Below are 22160 nucleotides of genomic sequence, written 5' to 3'. Positions count from 1 at the left end.
TCTGCAGTGCTCCAAAATCTGTATTCAATAGAAGAAAGGAAGCATGAATGGAATGTAGGGGCTGAAAAAAGCATATCACGGTTACAAGTAGTAAGGATATTTTGAGTTCCTAAGGCTCAGTTCAGACATAGGAGGAAACACAGGCACCAACTCCTAGGGGCCAAGGTCCCTTCAGAGCCCACCCTAAAATATTTGAGGGGGCCAGCCCCCAGTTAATGGGCATTGCCATTCAAATGGTGTGTGCGCACCATAACTTGTAACTGATTATACAGGGCAGGGCTTACCTGGGCTCCCTCAATATTTTATTCAAGTTGGCACCTGTGGTAGGAAAATACAGTTTCCTGGACTGTATGAGTTCAGGAAATGAGCCGCTGTGAGCCTTGGACTTGCATGCTCCCGCTCCTCCTCTTTTGAGCTTTTGTAAAAGAGAAGTTTTTCGTTTTAAACTAGCCACAGTACCCTGTCACATCAAAACCTGGGGAACTGCAGTTTTAATGCTGGGTTGAGAACAAGTCAGGATCTTAAACTTTGATTTTAACCTGGCTTGTTCCTACGAAGCAGTTTAAATATAGTTTAAGAACTAGAAAAAAAATCTTTAAGTTTGTTATTTAGTTTTAAAATATACAACAAAAAATCATATTTCTGTCTCAGTTTTTAAAAAATATATTCAACAAGCAACTACATATCACTCTTAGAAAATATTCTGCTTTGGACACACAATGAAATTATCAGATCTTAAGAATTGCTCAGCACCTCCTACCAACTTCTACTGCTGGTTCTGGAAGCTGAACTCTTTTGAAAAGTGTCATATACATTGGCCATATTAACAATACTGTTTATACAGTGTCCTGTGGGAAGAATAGTTCTGATCAACAGAAAATGTAAAATATTGGCAAGGTAATATACCCACAGAATAACTGTGCATTAAAAAAGGTGAGCTATAGTACTTTATATTTCGAGTCCCCTTTAATAGAATTTTAAAAAGTTTTTGAAACTATTTTAACACTTTCCTCCTTCCTACCTGAACAAAAGAATTGCAAGGACAGTAATCCATATAAATTAACATGGCCATCACTACAGAGAAGAATCTTCATAGAGCAACTGTTTAGCACAGGGCAAAGCCTCCAGAATGGAGCAGATTGAAGGCAGAATTCCTAATAAGTTATATCAATGGTTCTGTTAACAGGATTAAATGTCTTGAAATGCAGTATTCAGCTGATTACCTTGAGATATACATATACATATACATATACATATACATATATATATATATATATATATATATATATATATTGCTTGTGAACTCATGTATATACACCAGCAAAAATGTTTGTTGCACTGTATTTTGGTGTTGCTGTCAGGTAAAATATAGGATTGTCACACATGACCTTTGATGCCCACACAATTGCCTACCTCAGAAAATATATAAAATATATTATCTCGCTCCACTTTATACTGTTCGATTCATACAAAAAGAGGCCTGCACTGCTATAAAGTCCATTATGCTTGCCTATGGTGCTTAGGAAAATACTTCCTGGAATGAATAGGATAGTTAATATGATACAACGAAGAAAATTTACTAGCTTTAGAAGCATTTCTAGCTTTAGAAGCTTACTCCCCCCATGACTGTTGCAGTGATAATAATGAGACACAAATTACCCTACTGAATGTTTGAAAAACTAATTTACAAAATACAAACTATTTAAGGCTGTATAAACATATATATGACAGTATCTAGTGACTGCTAATTTTCAGCCTGTTTTGCATTGAGCTACTCTTTACAACATTTAGGATGCTGATTATGTTGGTCTGAATGCTCTTCTCTCAAAAAAATGATTTATTTGAAACTTTAACCTTATATTTACTGGACTATATGCTTTTTATTCCTTTCCCTACCAGTGTTAGGTTTTAAAATCTGACATTATAACAAAAAATCAGCAAATATTCAGTCATTGGATTATAACAAGGAAGTTTATGTAAACTTTCAATAGGTTTCCTCATTAGTTTTCCTCTGCCCCTTTTTGGGTGGGGACGACATTTTCAATCCAAAGTAGCAAGGCTACAAAGACTTTCACTGCGAAACAGCTACATAACGGCCACTTAAATTATTGGGGGGAGGGGAAAATAATATTTTTTCATATTTCTTTCAATGTATCTACTTTCCTTTGATGTAATTCTTTAAGCATACTTATAATGGATCTTGAGATCATGATTTATGAATTCCCTATGGAACTCTGAGCTGCTAGCTAACCAAGGGGCTTTTAGAGTAGGACTTTTTAATTTCTGATACCAACTCCTAATTTGCAGATAGGACTTAATTCAAATTAATATGGAGATTACGGTATTTACAAATGACCCAGTTGGACACTGTTGGAACAGAACATCTGAGTAGGCAAGCCTTTACTTTGAATAGTGTAATGTGGGGTAGCCTACAAAAAGCTCTTGGAAGGCTACACCAGCCTTGCTATGGTCCTTAGTAAAGCGGAACAGACAAAATAATCTTCTTGTCTTCCACACAGTCTCCAGCTTCCAGGCAACAGGAATAGTGAGAGAAGAAAACCAAACCAAAACCAACTGGGTACTGCCTATGGGCCATATGTTGCCTTTCTTGATCAAATATACATTTCAGATCAATATGTAGCAATCACAAGAGGAAGGAAAAGTGGCAATAACTATTTCTGATTTACATTATCATTACCTGGATCTCTTCGTTTCTAAAATTTTGACAACTCCATTTATTGACCTAACATCATTGAAAAAAGAGAAGAAACATAAATTTAGATTGTGACAAGAACATTTGTACCCAGCCATATATATCTTTACCTATATCTGATACTCTTCAATGCTGTGAGCGTAAGTTCTCAAGAAGTAAAGACACTAACAAAACCCTGCAAACTCCATGCACAGTTTGTGAGGATCCGGGGCAAGTCAAGGAAAAACTGGGGGTAGAGGGGTTTTCGGCCTAATGGTGTCAAACTTCAGAATCATGGTGCACTGTGATGCACTGTGAGTAAGCATGCACACATCTGTCAATTTAGTTTTCAATACATTTCTCATTTTTCCGTAAGTTCAGTTCACTCCTGTTGCATTTCCCCCCCCCCAAAACGTATGCATGAAAATTTGTATGCATTCTTCTGCACAGAGACATTTCTGCAAGTAATGTTCCCTAATATAATGTGGTTTTGTATGTTGTGCATACTTATGCATTTTGTGCATACTTTTTGGTTGCACTAAACATTTGGATAAGTTCAAATTTTGAAGGATACCTATTTTTTATTCATTTATTGGTTAGGGATGTAGAATATAGGTGCAAACCATTTTTTATTCCACCCCCAACTACACGCAACATTTTACACTCCTTAAATTGTGTCCAAATCTGTTAGAACATGCCACTGCCCCTCTTTTTATAAGGCCACAAATGCCTGTATTTCAGAATAACTTGAGTACTGATCATTTCTCCTTGAAAGACTGACACTGATCCATGTAAAACCCATCAGAATTAAGAAAGGATTATGCAGCTACTACACTAACACTTTAGTCTGCTTGATGCAAGCAAAACATCAAGCTTGCAGCAAGTAAATGCAGCTTACTGCTCTCAAGAAAGAAAGCATACACTTTCCTCTTGAGTCCTAACCCATACTGTCATAGTAATCATGCAATCTGCAATTCTAGTTGCTACCAGGCATAGATAGGAAACAGGTAGGAGTCGAAGAAAAATTCACCAGCACCTATAATTTATTCTTGCTTACCTGACAGCTGTTCTCAGTTTCATCAGTGCTTCTTGAGAAACCAAATCAGTTTTATTGAGGATTATAAGATCTGCTAATGCAATCTGTCTACACAAGAAAGAGTGAACTCATGAATAGGAGGCGCAGGAGTGAACTCTTCATTGTCTATCAATACAGGATTGATCTTTTTGCCACTCTTAACAGAAATTCCATTTATACCGTATTGGCCTAAATATAAGCTGCACTTTCCCCCCAAATTCCAACCATAAAAAGTTAAATGTGTGGCTTATATTCGCAACCTCATGGCATGCAGCCTGGAGTACAGGGCAAACAGGGCCAGGAGCGTGCGAAGCAGCACATAGTTCCACATCCTCTCCCCCAAGGCAGGGAAGGGAGAGAACCAGGGAGGGGAAAGGCCGCTGGCAACGCAGCACAGCCCCCCGCCCCAGGTATGCAGCCAGGAGCAGCGAGGAATGGAACGGCTTATATTCGGGTATTTTTTTCTCTCCTCCCCCCCTCCAATTTTAAAGCTGCAGCTTATATTTGGGTGCAGCTTATATTCGGGCCAATATGTTATATCAAGACTAGGGTTGTGTTATGATGCTGCAAAACCCTTCACATAAATTGCCCAAGTAAACTTTACCAAGCTCAGTAGACTGTAGATGGGGGTGGGCTGAAGTTGAGAGAAGGTGTCAGAAGTATTTATGGAGTTCATGACTAAAGTGAGATTTGAATCAGGGATATCCCAGTTCACACTTTTAGCCACTGTCCTATGCAGTTTTTCTCTTATTCATGTCCTTAAGAGCAATTTGTCTAAATGGCTAGCATCCATCATTTTAAAAAAAGATATAGTGAAATGCTGCTGGCAACTTGACATTAAATTGGAGTACAAATCAGAAAAAATGAATACTGGAAATGAAATTTAACAAAATAAAACTACCACAAAGAAACTGGTACAACAGGATAAATCCACAAAATGAAAACAGCTAGAACAAGCGAGTCAGGTCTAGAAACTAAAACTCAAAATTAATAATGTCCTTGGTCAAGGCTGCCTTACAATACTATGCTTCCCAATAAACAGTTCAGGATTCACACACATAGAAAATGGACATTGTAGTAATACCTAGCTGCTTCATTGATAAGGCCACTGGGTTTTTCTTCTAAGAGATGCTAAACAAAGATTTAAAAAAAAGACAGTTACAATAGGAAAATTGATTTTTTTATTAACTGAATTGCTGACAGATACTGAAGGCACTTTATGCCGCAACTATTGAGGGCATCATTTAGCTCTTCTGTTCAGACAAAAATAACTGATTTAGAAGGAAAGCTTGGGTTACTTGCAACCATGAATTTACACATACAAAGTCTTAAGGACCATGTGCTTCAAAGGATGTGAACTAGCTTAAGAGACAGTATGCAAGGTGAAATGCTTTGAGGCTCATGTTGTCCAGCTGTCATAATTCAAAGACTTTTGGATCTGTCTCAATACTTCTGACTTCGAAACGTTTACAGATGGTTTTTGCACAGAAGACAAAATCCATGGGTTTGTGTGTCCACAGAAGTAACAAATTTATTAATTCAACAGTGTACGGTATTGGGACTAGATGACCCTTGGGGTCCCTTTCAACTCTACAATTCTATGATTCTATAATGTACATACTACGTCATTATGTTCATGCCTGTTTAAAAGTAATTTCTATTAAGTTCAGGGAGAGCTTCCCCCATGTAAATACATATAGGACTGCACAGTTAACTTATTCATCTACGTGATTATCCATGTTCCAGGACCATAATTGAAATAATTTTAGATTTATGCATATGCTTCAAGCTTTACATAGCAGTGAGAGTGTGTGCATGCACACGAAAGCTCATACCAAGAACTAACTTAGTTGGTCTTTAAGGTGCTACTGGAAGGATTTTTTTTATTATAGCAGTGAGAGTTATACTAACGTATATCATGGGCACCCAAACTGTAACAAGTGCGCTCTATCTACAAGCTCCGAATAAATTTATTTACTTTTCACTAACTTTAGGTAAGGAGTAACTTATTTACAAACAGCAATGTTTCAATAAGGAAATTAAATATAAATATTTTTCTAATGTAGGCAATTTTTTCAGCAGCCCCTGGATGGGGAAAAAAGAGCAAACTTCTTTTAACTAGTAGAGGTTGCTGCTACTTTAAATGCAAACGATTTCATTGCACAATGTCTATTTTCCTGACATCTCCAGTCAAAACTGTTATCTGACTAAGTGGTTTGAAGAGTTTGTGCAATAACAGGATGACAAGAACAAGACCTCTCTTTTGACCTTTTCTCTGTAACTCCAACATTCGTTTATTCTTCTGCATGAAATACTGTCAGGCTTTGTAGATTTGCAAAGAAGAGTGTTAATAGCATCGCTTTAGGTCCTCAGAGTTGTGACCTGTCACTGCAAGTTGTCCAATCGTTTGCCTTTTGATTAAAATATGAATATTTCAGATTGCTGGGTGACAATCCCATTAGAGTGACAGCCCATGATATCAATTACCACATCCATTTCAATTTGGCTTGCAAGCCACAGGGTACAATTTCTCAGCTTTACATGGACTAGGCTAGATCCATGAAGCATGACACCTCTAAATTGCTGCCTATTATCCTAGTGTATTGCCTCAGAATTCTTTAAATCACAAGCCAAGGTGGACGTCAAGCTTTGAAACCGGAGGAATTGGACAAGGGCACAAAGTTTCTACACAAAGCAAAAGTTATTTATTTGGCATATAACTGACAAAATTTAAAAGCTGCTATCACACTGACAGCATGTCAAGCTTTGTATCTGTTTATTGATTTAAGAATGCAAGATGATGCATTGAATTCCAAAGCTACTGAATGTGTTGTTGTTGTTGTTGTTTAGTCGTGTCCGACTCTTCGTGACCCCGTGGACCAGAGCACGCCAGGCACTCCTGTCTTCCACTGCCTCCCGCAGTTTGGTCAAACTCATGCTGGTAGCTTCGAGAACACTATCCAACTATCTCGTACTCTGTCATCCCCTTCTCCTTGTGCCCTCCATCTTTCCCAACACCAGGGTCTTTTCCAGGGAGTCTTCTCTTCTCATGAGGTGGCCAAAGTATTGGAGTTTCAGCTTCACGATCTGTCCTTCCAGTGAGCCCTCAGGGCTGATTTCCTTCGGAATGGAGAGGTTTGATCTTCTTGCAGTCCATGGGACTCTCAAGAGTCTCCTCCAGCACCATGATTCAAAAGCATCAATTCTTCGGCGATCAGCCTTCTTGATGGTCCAGCTCTCACTTCCATACATCACTACTGGGAAAACCATAGCTTTAACCATACGGACCTTTGTTGGCAAGGTGATGTTTCTGCTTTTTAAGGTGCTGTCTAGGTTTGTCATTGCTTTTCTCCCAAGAAGTAGGCGTCTTTTAATTTCGTGACAGCTGTCACCATCTGCAGTGAGCATGGAGCCCAAGAAAGTAAAATCTCTCACTGCCTCCATTTCTTCCCCTTCTATTTGCCAGGCAGTGATGGGACCAGTGACCATGATCTTCGTTTTTTTGATGTTGAGCTTCAAACCATATTTTGCGCTCTCCTCCTTCACCCTCATTAAAAGGTTCTTTAAATCCTCCTCACTTTCTGCCATCAAGGTGTCATCAGCGTATCTGATATTTCTTCCAGCAATCTTAATTCCGGCTTGGGATTCATCTAGCCCAGCCTTTCGCATGATGAATTCTGCATATAAGTTAAATAAGCAGGGAGACAATATACAGCCTTGTCATACTTCTTTCCCAATTTTGAACCAATCAGTTGTTCCATATCCAGTTCTAACTGTAGCTTCTTGTCCCACATAGAGATTTCTCAGCAGATAGATGAGGTGATCAGGCACTCCCATTTCTTTAAGAACTTGCCATAGTTTGCTGTGGTCGACACATTCAAAAGCTTTTGCATAGTCAATGAAGCAGAAGTAGATGTCTTTCTGGAACTCTCTAGCTTTCTCCATAATCCAGCGCATGTTTGCAATTTGGTCTTTGGTTCCTCTGCCTCTTCTAAATCCAGCTTGCACTTCTGGGAGTTCTCGGTTCACATACTGCTTGTGCCTACTTTGTAGAATTTTAAGCATAACCTTGCTACCGTGTGAAATGAGTGCAATTGTACGGGAGTTGGAGCATTCTTTGGCACTGCCCTTCTTTGGGATTGGGATGTAGACTGATTGTCTCCAATCCTCTGGCCACTGCTGAGTTTTCCAAACTTGCTGGCATATTGAGTGTAGCACCTTAACAGCATCATCTTCCACTGCCCTTGTTATTTGCAGTGCTTTCTAAGTCCCATTTGACTTCACTCTCTAGGATGTCTGGCTCAAGGTCAGCAACCACACTACCTGGGGTGTACGAGCCATCCATATCTTTCTGGTATAGTTCCTCTGTGTATTCTTGCCACCTCTTCTTGATGTCTTCTGCTTCTGTTAGGTCCTTACCACTCTTGTCCTTTATTATGGTAATCTTTGTACGAAATGTTCCTTTCATATCTCCTATTTTCTTGAACAGATCTCTGGTTCTTTCCATTCTGTTGTTTTCCTCTATTTCTTTGCATTGCTCATTTAAGAAGGCCTTCTTGTCTCTCCATGCTATTTTTTGGAAATCTGCATTCAATTTCCTGTATCTTTCACTATCTCCCTCGCATTTTGCTTGCCTTCTCTCTCCCGCTATTTGTAAGGCCTCGTTGGACAGCCACTTTGCTTTCTTGCATTTCCTTTTCATTGGGATGGCTTTCGTTGCTGCTTCCTGTATAATGTTGCGAGCCTCCATCCATAGTTCTTCAGGCACCCTGTCCACCAAATCTACTGAATATTATACATTAATTATTTCAAAGCCTTTTTGGAGTCTTTCTTTCTTTGCTCACTAGGATAAGAATAAAATCTGTTTTTATTTTTGTGTAGTCTAGAAAAAAGATGCAAGGAACAAGTACTTTACTGAGTAATGATTGCAGTCTTACTACTTTACCTGTAGTCCATACTTTGCATCAACAACAGATATGATACCTGCAAAAAGAAGTTTGTAGATAGGAATTTGAACTTGAGAAGCACAAACAGCAAAGTGAAGTCAAAGTTGCTCTTCAGCTTTTCTACATAGAGATAGGAAAAACCATCAGAGATCTCTAAACCAGTGGTCAGCAACATATGGCTTGGCTTTGGCCTAGTTTTATGTAGGTGATAAGGAGTCTAAAAGAAGAGAAGGAAAAGGGAGTGGGAAACAGGATTGGGGAATCAAAGTGAATGGAGCAAAGGAAGGAAAAGGGAAGAAAAATCCTTGGCAAGTGTCTAGTTCAGACCTCCAGCAAGAATGTAGTGTCCCTCATCTATCAGCCTGTTGGAAGGGGAGGAAGAGAAGAGAGAAATGGGATGACCCCGCCCACTTTTGGTTCTGGTCCTGCCCACTGCTAGAAGGCAGCCCTGACAAAACTAACCATAAGACAATGTGACCCTCAACATAGAGGCTCCCTATCCATGCTCTAAACTATAGAACCTAGTCATTTTACCCACCTTCACGCATACTGTCTAAATCATTAGCACACATTATGCACATTGCTATCTTGAACTCATAATGCACATACACTAGATCATGGGTAGGCAAACTAAGGCCCAGGGGCCGGGGCCGGCCCAATCATCTTCTAAATCCGGCCCGCAGGCGGTCTGGGAATCCGCGTGTTTTTACATGAGTAGAATGTGTGCTTTTATTTAAAATGCATCTCTGGGTTATTTGTGGGGCATAGGATTTCACTCTTCTTTTTTTCAAAATATAATCCAGACCCCCACAAGGTCTGAGGGACAGTGGACAGGCCCCCTGCTGAAAAAGTTTGCTGGCAGAGGCTTGGGAAGAGGGAGAGACCTTTGACACCAATGTAAGCTGGGGAGGGAAGAGAGAGGGGAAGGGGGGAAGTATGTGTGAATGGATATGTGAGGGGTGAGAAGAGTGTGTGTGTGCATGTATAAGAAACTACAACTGTGCCCCCACCCACTGTCTGCTCTGTGCCAACACACTGCAGGGATGTATCCTCCCCCCAAAGAATGTGGCCCCTGTGGGAACAAAGTTTCCCAAACATGCACTAGAAAAACAATTGAGTAACTTGGATTTAATTTCTTACCATCAAGATAAATGTCACTTCCTAATTCAGCATCAACCCAAAACATGGAGGCAACAGCACCTATCAATACATAGCTCAGAATATATATGCATCACAAAAGGCAGGTTTTTAAAAACTGGTTGAAAAACTGTTACTTTTCTGCAATTCTTAAAGGCTAAAGAAAATCAGAAAGTTGGGGGGGGCGCAACCCAGTGGCTATATCTAGGCCAAATCAGATTTTACTTGCCCTAAATTATTCAAAGGCACATAGAAACATATATTTGATCTACATTACCAGTACTGAAAACCTCTGGCCAGTATCCTGGGCAGTTTTTTTGCACTTAAAACAGCACCATTGTTAAGAAGGCAACATTTTTAGCCAGCCTACCTTCAAATTGTGCATTGATAAACACACCATGGCTTAGATATTACAATTGTCATTTCTGACTTGTAGCTGCCATCTGTATGTATGGGAGTGCTCTTTCCCTGGATTTAAAACAATGTTCAGGACAATTGTCTCTTAGAAGTTATGGCTATAGATATCAATGATACATACTTTCAACCAGGCATGTAACACTATTATGGAACAAAAGTGTTTAGAAATTATGAACTGAAGAATGCAATTACTAGGTCTGAAATCACACACTACTCTTACCCATGACTGGAGTTAACTATTATATACAGAATTAAATTCTTCTCACCAATACGATTTTATGGGAGCAACTCCAACCTACAGAAAGAACCACGGCTGCAATCCTAACCATGTCTACTCTGAAGTAAACCCCACTGAATTCAATGGAGCTTACTCTTGGGTAAGTCAAGTTAGGATTGTAGTCCAGATCATCACACCTGTAAAGTTTTAAAACATATTGGATTCCCTGGAGTTAAGGGATACCCATTTTTAATAAAGAACAGTCTGAAAATTATTTAGTAAGAATCTGTAAAATTCTTTATCTTTCCTTTGTGGAAAAGTGTGAATACATGAACATTTATTACTGAACAGTAAAGAAATAACAAAACTTCTGCAGGATGCTATATTTTGAAAAATAAGAAATCAAAATTTGTATTGACGTTCAACATGCACTTATGTCACAACATGAAGGATGCAAGAAATAGACAGCAATGAAAGTATTATTTTTTTCAAAAGCTCACAAATATAATTGATTCCAGGGCTGTCTTAAAAAACGAAACACACAGGCATAAACAATAACAGCTGAAGACTGCTGTCCACCCGAGGTGACAAGATGTGGTCTCCCAAGCATCACTGGGTGTCACGACTAAAATACCTGTCAGCTGTTTACAGTGATTACTCATGCAATATACAGCAAGGGCCACAGAATCTATTGATTTCTTTCTCAAATGCCTTAATAGTTTTCCAACTAAACTGAAATAGGATTTGTGTATAACAGAAACAGAATCAATGTTATTTCTTTTGAAGAAAATTATTTTACCATTACAATTATTTTGCTTTGAAATGTAGAGTGTCAGTCTCCTTAACATGAAACAATTGAATTGCAAAAAGGAATTTTATTCACCCTCCTAGCCAACAGCTCAGAGGTTTAATTAAAATGGCCCATAAAATATTTAGGCAGCTTTTATTCATCACAATGACTGTTTAGGCTTTATTTTTTGCAAGGACTATGTACTGCTGGACTAGTAAACAACAAATATGCAACTTCAAGCAGGGTTTAAAAAGCATATTATACTAGAGTACATTTGATTTCACTGAAGCCCCCAAGGGGCTAGAATTAAATAAGAAAGATTCCATCTAGATTCTGTATCTTGTTATAGGTCTAGACACACAGCTTTTCCCATGGAAAACAGGGCATACAGCCAAATCATAAATATGAATTCTTAAGCAATTTTTTTTTATCCTGGCTTTCTCAGATTAGCTTTTAGACCAAATATAATTATAGCTGTTGTGGGCTGGTCTGAGATATTTTGTCACAGTAAGCAAAATGCTCAAAAAGGTAAAGGTACCCCTGCCCATACGGGCCAGTCTTGCCAGACTCTAGGTTTGTGCGCTCATCTCACTCTATCGGCCGGGAGCCAGCGCTGTCCGCAGACACTTCCGGGTCACGTGGCCAGCGTGACAAGCTGCATCTGGCGAGCCAGCGCAGCACACAGAACGCCGTTTACCTTCCCGCTGGTAAGCGGTCCCTATTTATCTACTTACACCCGGGGGTGCTTTCGAACTGCTAGGTTGGCAGCCGCTGGGACCGAACGATGGGAGCGCACCCCGCCGCGGGGATTCGAACCGCCGACCATGCGATCGGCAAGTCCTAGGCGCTGAGGCTTTGCCCACAGCGCCACCCGCGTCCCTCTTATGCTCAAAGCCACCCCCAAAGTTGCCACACAAGTGTCCCCTCACCTGCCCCCACGCTACTGCCAATGCAGCAGCAAGGGCGCAGCAGTGAAGGCAACAGTACTGTGTCAGCAGTGTGAGCCAAGGTGTAGCAGGGCTGGGGGGCAGATCTGCCACCCAAGGCAAATGGCTTCACCTTGCCTCACTGAGAAGCCACTCCTGGATACCATAAATGTGTGTGTGACTAGAGGTTTGAGAGGAGCAAGAAGATTTTGCATTGATGTTGCTCTTTAGGTTTCAAAAAATGCTCTCTCTGTTTGTGGTTGGCCAGTGTGAGAACAGGATGCTGGACTAAATGGGTCTCTGTTCTGATCCAGCAGATTCTTGAATTGCAGGGGTTATAAGATGCACTATGGACAGAAAGGATGGTTGTTGTGGAATCACCTTTGGCTGCTCTTGTTTCCTGACAATTCCATTCTTTTTCTTTTGTATCCAAGCTACATCTACATCCTGACAGACAGGCACAACGGAGTACCCAATGCATTTCTGCTCATCCCATAAAGAAAAATTTCAACCCAGATTCTCACAACACAATCCTAACCACATCCTACTGAATTCAATGGGGCACTCTTAATCCATCCCCTTCCCCAAATTATATTTACCTGGATCTGCCAATCCAGTTGTCTCTAGCAAGATGTAGTCAAACTTGCCTTTCTTCTGCATTAAATTTTCAATAGCCTTCAAACCATTGTCCCTGATAAAAAAAGAAATGATTTAAAAGGAATTATCATTATTGCTATTTATGCTACAGTACTTTCTAAATGAAACACAATACTATCCTAAAACCTATTTAGTATCCAAATTAGAAATCTACATGGTAATAAATTTTATTGTAATTCACTCATAGAACTTTGATTAGGCAGTAAAAAGTGTAGCAAAGTGTAGCAAATAAATAAAATAATAATAAAATAATAAGTTCATCAGGGCTTTTAAAAAACTTTTACGAACTGCAGTACCTCATACCCTGTAATTGGAAGCTTGTTTTAAAAATCCATCCTAATTTTTTTTTTTAAAAAAGTGCTTCCACATATCCAACCTTCAGCACATTTCTGCTATCTTGCATCTTCTTCAGTATACAGTGGTACCTCGGGTTAAGATCAAGGGAAGTAATAGTGCCACTGTATTCTGCTCTGGTCAGACCTCACCTGGAGTACTGTGTCCAGTTCTGGGCACCACAGTACAAGAAGGACACTGACAAACTGGAACGTGTCCAGAGGAGGGCAACCAAAATGGTCAAAGGCCTGGAAACGATGCCTTATGAGGAACGGCTAAGGGAGCTGGGCATGTTTAGCCTGGAGAAGAGGAGGTTAAGGGGTGATATGATAGCCATGTTCAAATATATAAAAGGATGTCACATAGAGGAGGGAGAAAGGTTGTTTTCTGCTGCTCCAGAGAAGCGGACACGGAGCAATGGATCCAAACTACAAGAAAGAAGATTCCACCTAAACATTAGGAAGAACTTCCTGACAGTAAGAGCTGTTCGACAGTGGAATTTGCTGCCAAGGAGTGTGGTGGAGTCTCCTGCTTTGGAGGTCTTTAAGCAGAGGCTTGACAACCATATGTCAGGAGTGCTCTGATGGTGTTTCCTGCTTGGCAGGGGGTTGGACTCGATGGCCCTTGTGGTCTCTTCCAACTCTATGATTCTAAGTACTTAATTCATTCCAAAGGTCCGTACTTAACCTGAAACTGTTCTTAACCTGAAGCACCACTTTAGCTAATAGAGCCTCCTGCTGCTGCCGCGCTGCTGGAGCACAATTTCTGTTCTCACCCTGAAGCAAAGTTCTTAACCTGAAGCACTATTTCTGGGTTAGCGGAGTCTGTAACCTGAAGCGTATGTAACCTGAGGTACCACTGTATTCATTGGTTTCAATATGAAATCATTAAAAAAGCAACTAATTTTCAGGTTTGGTCCTACAGAGGCTAATGTTATTTATTTAAAACACAAATGAATTTGATTCATCTAGCTCAGCTTGCAAAAAATATTATTATTAAGTCTCCCTATAAGCCATTTTTCTCATATTAAAAAAGAATAGAAATAATGAGAAAATGTACACAAAATCAAAGTCCTTGATGCTTCTGAGCTTCCTGAAGGAGGCAGTGGTAAGGCCCCATCCCCAGAAGACCTTCTCGACACAGAGGTATTGAATAATGCCTGGACAAAAATGCCCCCTTTTGCATGGTGAGCTCCAACAGCATCTGAATGAAGCTGTCCAGACACATTTCAATCTGGACTCAGACCCAGGTTCAGAATTAAATAGATTTGGTCTCTCAAACTGATGACCTTTCTGAAGAAAGGGATGGAGGACTGTGACCCTGTTAATTCTCCTCAATCTCTCCATGGCTTTTTATGCAACTGATCCTGTATTCTCCTAGGCCAGCTTCTGTGGGCTGGGAGTTGGAAACACCATACTACAAGACCTCTGCTTTTATTCGCAAGACCAACACCAAAGAGCAGCACTGGGAGACCTTTGTTTAGTTCCCTGGCACTTGTGCTGTGGGGTCCTGCAATCCCATCTTATCTCTTCAGCTTTTTAGCATTTATATGAAGCCGTTGAGATCTGTTGCCCAGCTGCTTGGAGTATAGTACCATCAGTATGCTGATAACATGCAACAAGTCAGGTGATAGACTTGTATCTGCAGCAATGGATTCATGAGGACCAATAAATGGAAGCTGAATCCTGGTAAGATGAAGAGATTGATGTTGAGTGGTTCCTCGTGTTGGGAGATGTCTGCTCTGAAGAGAGATCATTCTTTTGATGTTTGTAACTTGTGGCTGTTGTTGGAGTCATCACTGCCACTTGGAACCTAGGTGTCTTTTGTGGCAAAGGAACACCTATGCGTATCTCTGGCTGGTTCACTAGCTTTTTCTTTACCTGAACCAAGATAGCATGGCTATAGTACTAAGTGCTCTTACAACCTCTTGCTTAGACTACTGTAAAGCTCTCAACTTGGGGCTGTCCTTGAAGGTGGTCTAAAAACTCCAGGTGGTGCAGAATGTGACCTCCAGCTTGTTGACTGGCTCCACTGACTTCAGGTCCAGTGTTGGACCATTTCGATCGGATACTCCCTACTGATGTGGATAGATTCCTCCAAGTTGGTAGGCCCACCACCTGCCTCCTTGATCCGTGCCCGTCTTGGCTGGGAGTGTCCAGATGTTGCGCGGACCCCCCTGGTTGAAATTATCAATTTGTCCCTTGACACGGGGACATTCCCAGGGGAACTGAAGGAAGCAGTGGTGCGTCCACTCTTAAAGAAAACTTCATTAGATCCCTTAGACCTATCCAATTACCGCCCAGTTTCAAATCTTCCATACCTGGGTAAGGTAATTGAGAGAGCGGTTGCTGAACAGCTTGGTAGGTTTCTGGAGGAAACATCGGCATTAGATCCATTTCAGTCCGGTTTCCGTCCTGGTTTTGGGACGGAGACGGCTCTGGTTGCCCTAACAGATGATATCCGTAGACAACTGGATCGAGGCGGGTCAGGACTGCTGATCCTTTTAGATTTGTCAGCAGCCTTTGACATGGTTGATCATGATCTTCTGGACCATCGCCTTGCAGACGTGGGGATACAGGGCACAGCCCGTAACTGGTTGTGCTCTTTTATCTCTGGTCGGGGACAGAGGGTGGCACTGGGGAGGGAAATGTCGTCATGCCACTCCTTGGTGTGTGGAGTGCCGCAGGGCGCAATTCTCTCCCCAATGCTTTTTAACATCTTTATGCGCCCCCTTGCCCAGATTATCCGGAGCTTTGGGCTGGGCTGTCATCAATATGCTGATGACACTCAGCTCTATCTGCTGATGGATGGCCACACCAAATCGGCCCCTTACACACTGACCAGATGCTTGGAAGCTGTGGCTGGATGGTTTCGTGGGAGCCGATTGAAACTAAATCCTTCAAAGACAGAGGTCCTATGGCTAGGTCGGGATAGCATGGGGATGAGGGACCAACTCCCTTCTCTTGCGGGGGCCCAATTAGTGCCATTGCCTTCTGTTAAGAGTTTAGGTGTAATCCTTGATGCCTCCCTTTCCATGGAGGCGCAAGTCACAGCAACAGCCAAGGCGACATTTTTCCACCTTCGCCGCATCAAGCAGTTGGTCCCTTACCTTTCCCGCCCCGACCTGGCCACAGTGATCCATGCGACAGTCATCTCCAGGCTTGACTACTGTAATTCGCTCTACGCGGGGCTGCCCTTGAAGCTGTCCCAGAAACTCCAGCGGGTACAGAATGCTGCAGCGAGGCTCCTCACGGGGTCTCTGCCATGGGAGCATATTCATCCAGTGCTTTTCAAGCTACACTGGCTCCCGGTGGAGTACAGGGTCAGATTTAAGGTGCTGCTTTTGACCTTTAAAGCCCTTCATGGCCTAGGACCCTCGTACCTACGGGACCGCCTCGCCTGGTATGCCCCACGGAGAGCCTCAAGGTCCATAAATAACAACACCCTAGTGGTCCCAGGCCCTAAGGAAGTTAGATTGGCTTCAACCAGAGCCAGGGCCTTTTCAGCACTGGCCCCAACTTGGTGGAACGCTCTGTCTCATGAGACCAGGGCCCTGCAGGATCTGATTTCTTTCCGCAGGGCCTGTAAGACAGAGTTGTTCCGCCTGGCCTTTGGATTGGAGCCAATTTGATTCCCTCCGCCCCCTTTTTCTTTTCCTTCTCCTGCAATGAGGCTTCATTTTAATATTTTAATGTTCCATTATTTTAATGTTGTATTTTATTTTTGTTTTTAGTTGTAATCACTCATCTTGTTTTTATTATTGCTTGTAAGCCGCTCTGAGCCCGGCCTTGGCTGGGGAGGGCGGGGTATAAATAAAAAATTATTATTAATTATTATTATTATTCACAAAATGGGATCATGGAATAGCTCAGTCAGTAGAGCAAGAGACTCTTAATCTCAGGGTAATAGCACAGAACAGGCACTCTTGAATAATGGCACCCCAAATGCAGAGCTCCCTCCCCACATTTGTCCTCTACTGTTTTTAGGCATCAGCTTAAGTTGCATTTGTTACTTCAGACCTATGGGAATTGATGTATGATCTCAACTGCTGCTAGACTGTTTGATCTTTGAGGTTTTTTCTGATACTTATTTTCTTTATTGTTGGCTCTTATATTCACTGTGTTTTAAGTAGGTTGCTATGTACTGCCCTGGGAATCTTTGGGTTGAAGGCAGAACACAACTTTAATAAACAGCAATATATTATGTATTTTTTTTAACACTGGAATTCTCACCAACTGGTTCCTGCCACAGGAGAACTACTTAATAACTACAGGAGAATCATGCTGAACTATGAAGACACATGAGTTAAAAGGAAAAGGATCAATTTTAAAGTCAGTGGTTGTTGTTTTAAAAGGTGAAAGGTAAGGTAAAGGACCCCTGGACAGTTAAGTCCAGTCGAATTTGACTATGAGGTGCAACACTCATCTCCGCTTTCAGGCCGAGGGAGCCGGCATTTGTCTGCAGACAGCTTTTCCGGGTCATGTACTGGTATGCTTTCGAACTGCAAGGTTGGCAGGAGCTGGGTTTGCAAACTAATGGGAGCTCACCCCGTTGTGTGGATTTGAACTGCCGACCTTGCGATTGGCAAGCTCAAGAGGCTCAGTGGTTTAGACCACAGTGCCACATGGGTCCTTTACCTTACCTTAAAAAAAACCCTTACTTTACAGAACAGCATAGACATCCATTTCTGAGTTCCAGCCATTCTTCATAGAGTTCTCCACCCTGACTTACAGCCAAGGATTTTTCCAAGGCGCTTCCTGAAAATACAAGAAAAATACTACCGTAACATTGTGTCTTACACTCAATTTTCATTCTGTCTGATAAACGTGAGAGAGCAGGCACAATGATCAAAACTCCAGCAGTCACAAAGCAGAATCCAAAATGTCTTGGCTTATATTCTTCTCGGACTAAGACATTATACCTTTAGCCATGGGTGGCCAAAAAAATCCTAGTCTAAGTCCAAATCAAACTCCATTTTAATTAGTCTGAGAACCTTTCATACTTCATACCGTCTTCAGTTATAACATGCTAACATGAATAAGAGGTAAAAGGAAAATATAGTAAGAAAGAGGAAACTCTTCAGACAATTTGTATTGCTGAGCCTTTCCTCTAAACTAGATGAAGACCATGGATTGATGTCTGAATGAAGACGTGACAAGTGAGGTGTGCACCTTTTACCAAACAAAATGAGAATTCAGGTAGGGTTTAATTTTGTTCCACACCTCATAAAGAGCAGTCTAGATTATAATATCCTATAACAATGCCATCCAAGCTGATCAAACAAGGTACTTCATACCTTGAAAAGTCAGCTGAGAACCTTTGTGCTGGTTGAAAATACTATGTACTCAGCCTACAGGGATTAGTCTAATACCAAAGAGCACCCAAACATATACGGCTGGGTGAGCAGATGTACATGTTTCTAAGCAACAACTGTACTTCAAATAATTTAAAAGATAAAAAATGAGTTTTTTCCTCTCTCAAGGATGTAAGTGTGCAAAGTGTTTCAAGAACATTTTTATTTTTACAAGATTCGGGCTCTGATATACAAAACCTTTTTGTTTTATGCATAGTTATACATACCTTCACCAAATTCATTTAGAATAATTGCTATCCTCTTGTTGTGCTGTTCCGTCAAAATATAATTAAGAAGAGTGGTTTTTCCAGCACCTAAAAAAACAGAACAAACTTTTTATGCAAAGAAAATGCGTAAATACATATACATATACAACTTAGAAATAAAAATATGCTTTCAAATAGAACTTTACAGGCAGTGACCAGAACATCCTGAAATGTTAATCTTAATTCCTGATCTCTTCACAAACATTGCACATATTGTCTTAAGATGGACCTCATGTTCTTAATATAAATTTATGGGACACAGCACATTTTTCAAGTTACACTAAAAACATTTCTTTCTTTGCTTCATCATGTAATTTTAACACCCACTTTTGATCACTACAAACTCATTTCCCAGTATTTATAAACAACTACACCGAACAATGGAAAACTCCTAGATTTGATATCATGGTATATCTTCAGAAACTTATGAAACCAACTTTGAAACTAGGAAATAAACTTCAATGTACTTTGGTCAAATTTCTGGGGGCTAAAAAAATACAATTTTAATAAGTTCTTGATTCAGTTAAAGTTATAGAAATGTCTTTGAGTTAAAAATAATGTTTCTTCATGGTCAAGAAGCACACCATGACTCTAGCCCCTTAAAAGATACCAAGGCACCATCATCACCTTGCTGTCATAGAACTCAAAAACTTATCTGTGATAGCAATTTAGCCCTGTACAGATGCTCAAATCCTGCAAAGTAGGGAATCAGCATCATGACTGATATTTGCATCTTGACTTCTGATTTACCTAGAGATTATACAATGCATGTAAGCTTCTGTGCAAATTTAGGTGATGGGCTGCTGCAAACTAATTCTCCATCTCACAAAGAGAACCAGTATAAGGCATTTCTTTGCTTTTAAATGCAGGCTTGATGCTCCAACAACTGACCTGAACATCCTTGCTCTCTAATCACATCACGTCAACAGCACAGGGATTTAATTCATAACACAATTTATTTATTTTTTTACATTAGTTTAAATTTCTTACATGAACTCTACTATACTCTTCTCTAGTATAGAGCATATACAAGGAAAACAAGACAAGTGCAAAAATTGATGTAATGCTACTTTTAAATAAAACAAATCATAGTTCCATATAATAATAAAAATGCATTATTAAGCACCCTACAGTGACAATTTGGCATACAGTTTATTACCTAAATAGCCAGTAATAATGGTAACAGGAATCTTATATGGAATATCCTGTCCTGCATGGTCCTTTATCTGCTGTTCTCTTATTGGAATCAGCTCAGGGCAATCCTCTTCTTCCTCCACAGTAGAGCCTTCCATTTCTGAGTCACTATAACCACCTGCCAATCAAAGACAACAGTTAAAACCAATGGGGAAGGGCTCAAGAAGGGAAGCCTTTAAACACTAGGAACCAGAGGGCTGTGAATAAGAGACCCTGAAACCCTAACTCTTCACAACCATTTACAGGTAGGTAGCCGTGTTGGTCTGCCATAGTCAAAATAAAAAAATTCCTTCCAGTAGCACCTTAAAGACCAACTAAGTTAGTTCTTGGTATGAGCTTTCGTGTGCATGCACACTTCTTCAGATACACTGAAACAGAAGTTGCCAGATCTTCACAACCATGTGTGCTATGCCTCATTTTTGCCCCTCACATATTCCTCATTGAAGCATCATGCAGTTTCCCCCTAAATCTATATAAAAGCCAGTCTCCTACCTTGCAGCACAATAAAGCAAAACAATCCAGAACGGAGCCATTCAGATAGGAAGAGGCCAGTTGCTCAGTGCCTTAGGTTTCAATCGCTGCATGACTAAGAGCAGGACTTGGTGTGAAGAAGTGTTCCACTTTACTTTCTCCCACAATACTGAATGGCTGCCATTCACTCCTATGGGATCAGGTCAAGTTCTGCACTTGAACACAGCCTCACAGCAAGGAAAAACCTGCAGACCATGTGATCGCTGACATCAACAATGTGTGCAGTACCTATCTCCACTGAAGGCATAGCTGGGGGGAGGGACGTGCACCTGTCACCATTCTGTCTAGCTCTCTTGCAGATTTGGAATGCCTCAACAACAGTTGTTTTAAACTACTTTCTTTTGACCCCAAGTGTTCAGAAAATTCTGTCAAAATCCTCAATCATTGAAAACTAGGAAGTTACATCAGGGGGAATCTTTCATGCGGCTGAAATATTTTGCAAAATTACAAAGAACATGATTTTTTCCATCTTATTTTAATAAGTCTAAAGTAAAATATTTAATGAAAGTATTTTGCAAAAATATATTCTGATTATTTCTACTTTTAGTTTAGCGTTTTTATTTGTTTACTTGATTGGGGGGAGGCCGCTGGCCCCCCCCCCAACCCTTCCTTAGTAAAGGGCAAATATCCAGCGCTCCAGACGGCACATTCAGAGGGTGTTCTCACCAGGGGCGAAAGCTGAGAGGAGCGAGGCCTGGAGGCTGAAGAATAATGTCGTCACCCTTTTCGACTCTTCGGAGCCAGAGAGAATGCCTGAGGTGAGGATTAGATTCCGAATCGGGTCCCCGAAGGCGGGGGGTCGGGTCCCTCGGGGAAATTCCTCTCTCCCTCGCGACCCCAAAGGAGATCCGGAAGCCCCGCGCAGATCTCGCGGGACCCCGCTGCGCGAGGAAGCCCCGCCACACTCTGCACATGCGCAGGAGTTCGCGCAGAAGAGGCACCTATTGGACGGACAGCCCCCCTGCCTTCTCTCGCGCACCTGCAAGCTCCGCCCCGTCGCCTCGCCGCTTCCTACCCAGCCATGCAGGCATGCGCGCCTCAGCTTCCTTCCCAGGCGAGGAACGTCGGTTCCTTCCTGCTGCCGTACAAGAGGCTGCGAAGGGCCGCGTCATCGGAGACGTCAGAGGGCATCTTGCCATGTCGGCATCGGCGTCACAGGAAGAAGGTTCGGGGAGGCAGCGGACCCCTCCTCTCACTCAAGGAATTCTGGGCCCTGTAGTTTACAGAGCTTCAGCTCCCGGCGAAACTTCACAAACCAGAATTCTATAATTGCACCTTTTAAAAAGGAAACACACACACCCTTCAGTGAATTTTTTTTAAAAAAGATTTTAAAATCAATTGTGAAAGACTTGGGTGCTTGGGTGGATTGTTCTGCGCGGCAATACCCGGCCCCTTATTGTGGATGGAGCACAGTGGGGTTGAGGTTCCTGCAGAAAAGGTGCTTTGCCCATAGCTAAGGGTGGAAAGAGCAATGGGTTGGTAGCATTAGAAGCACCCATCTGAAATGGCAAATTCTTCCATCCAGCCATATGGAGCTATGCTCCATTTCTGAATCAGAGAAGCTGGTTATAGTTTGGTCATAGCTGCCAACTTTCAGATTTGAAAATAAGGGATCAGCAGCCTCAC

General features: G+C 41.4%; 1 protein-coding gene across 12 annotated transcripts in view; it reads right to left on the bottom strand.

The window, feature by feature from the left end:
- Positions 1-21534, bottom strand: part of LOC308597728 (zinc-regulated GTPase metalloprotein activator 1A-like) — a 41810-nt gene extending 20276 nt beyond the window's left edge. For 2 of the 12 annotated variants that reach the window (XM_081213772.1, XM_081213776.1), the window contains exons 1-9: positions 21214-21516; positions 19969-20121; positions 18771-18857; positions 17851-17947; positions 12800-12891; positions 9854-9913; positions 8713-8750; positions 4852-4898; positions 3750-3836 (exon numbers count right to left, since the gene is read on the bottom strand). In XM_081213772.1, the coding sequence (XP_081069898.1) occupies positions 3750-3836; positions 4852-4898; positions 8713-8750; positions 9854-9913; positions 12800-12891; positions 17851-17947; positions 18771-18857; positions 19969-20121; positions 21214-21448 (896 nt within the window). In that variant the 5' untranslated portion in view covers positions 21449-21516. Of the gene's footprint in view, positions 1-1413; positions 1535-2698; positions 2744-3749; positions 3837-4851; positions 4899-8712; positions 8751-9853; positions 9914-12799; positions 12892-17850; positions 17948-18770; positions 18858-19968; positions 20122-21103 lie in introns of all 12 variants that reach the window. The other 10 variants (XM_081213775.1, XM_081213777.1, XR_014013123.1 and 7 more) reach the window with 9 other exon arrangements.
- Positions 21535-22160: the final 626 nt, after the last annotated feature.

Source organism: Podarcis bocagei, assembly GCF_964188305.1.
Source record: "Podarcis bocagei genome assembly, chromosome: 11".
Lineage (NCBI taxonomy): Eukaryota > Metazoa > Chordata > Lepidosauria > Squamata > Lacertidae > Podarcis > Podarcis bocagei.
This window is presented reverse-complemented; position numbering and strand designations above follow the sequence as displayed.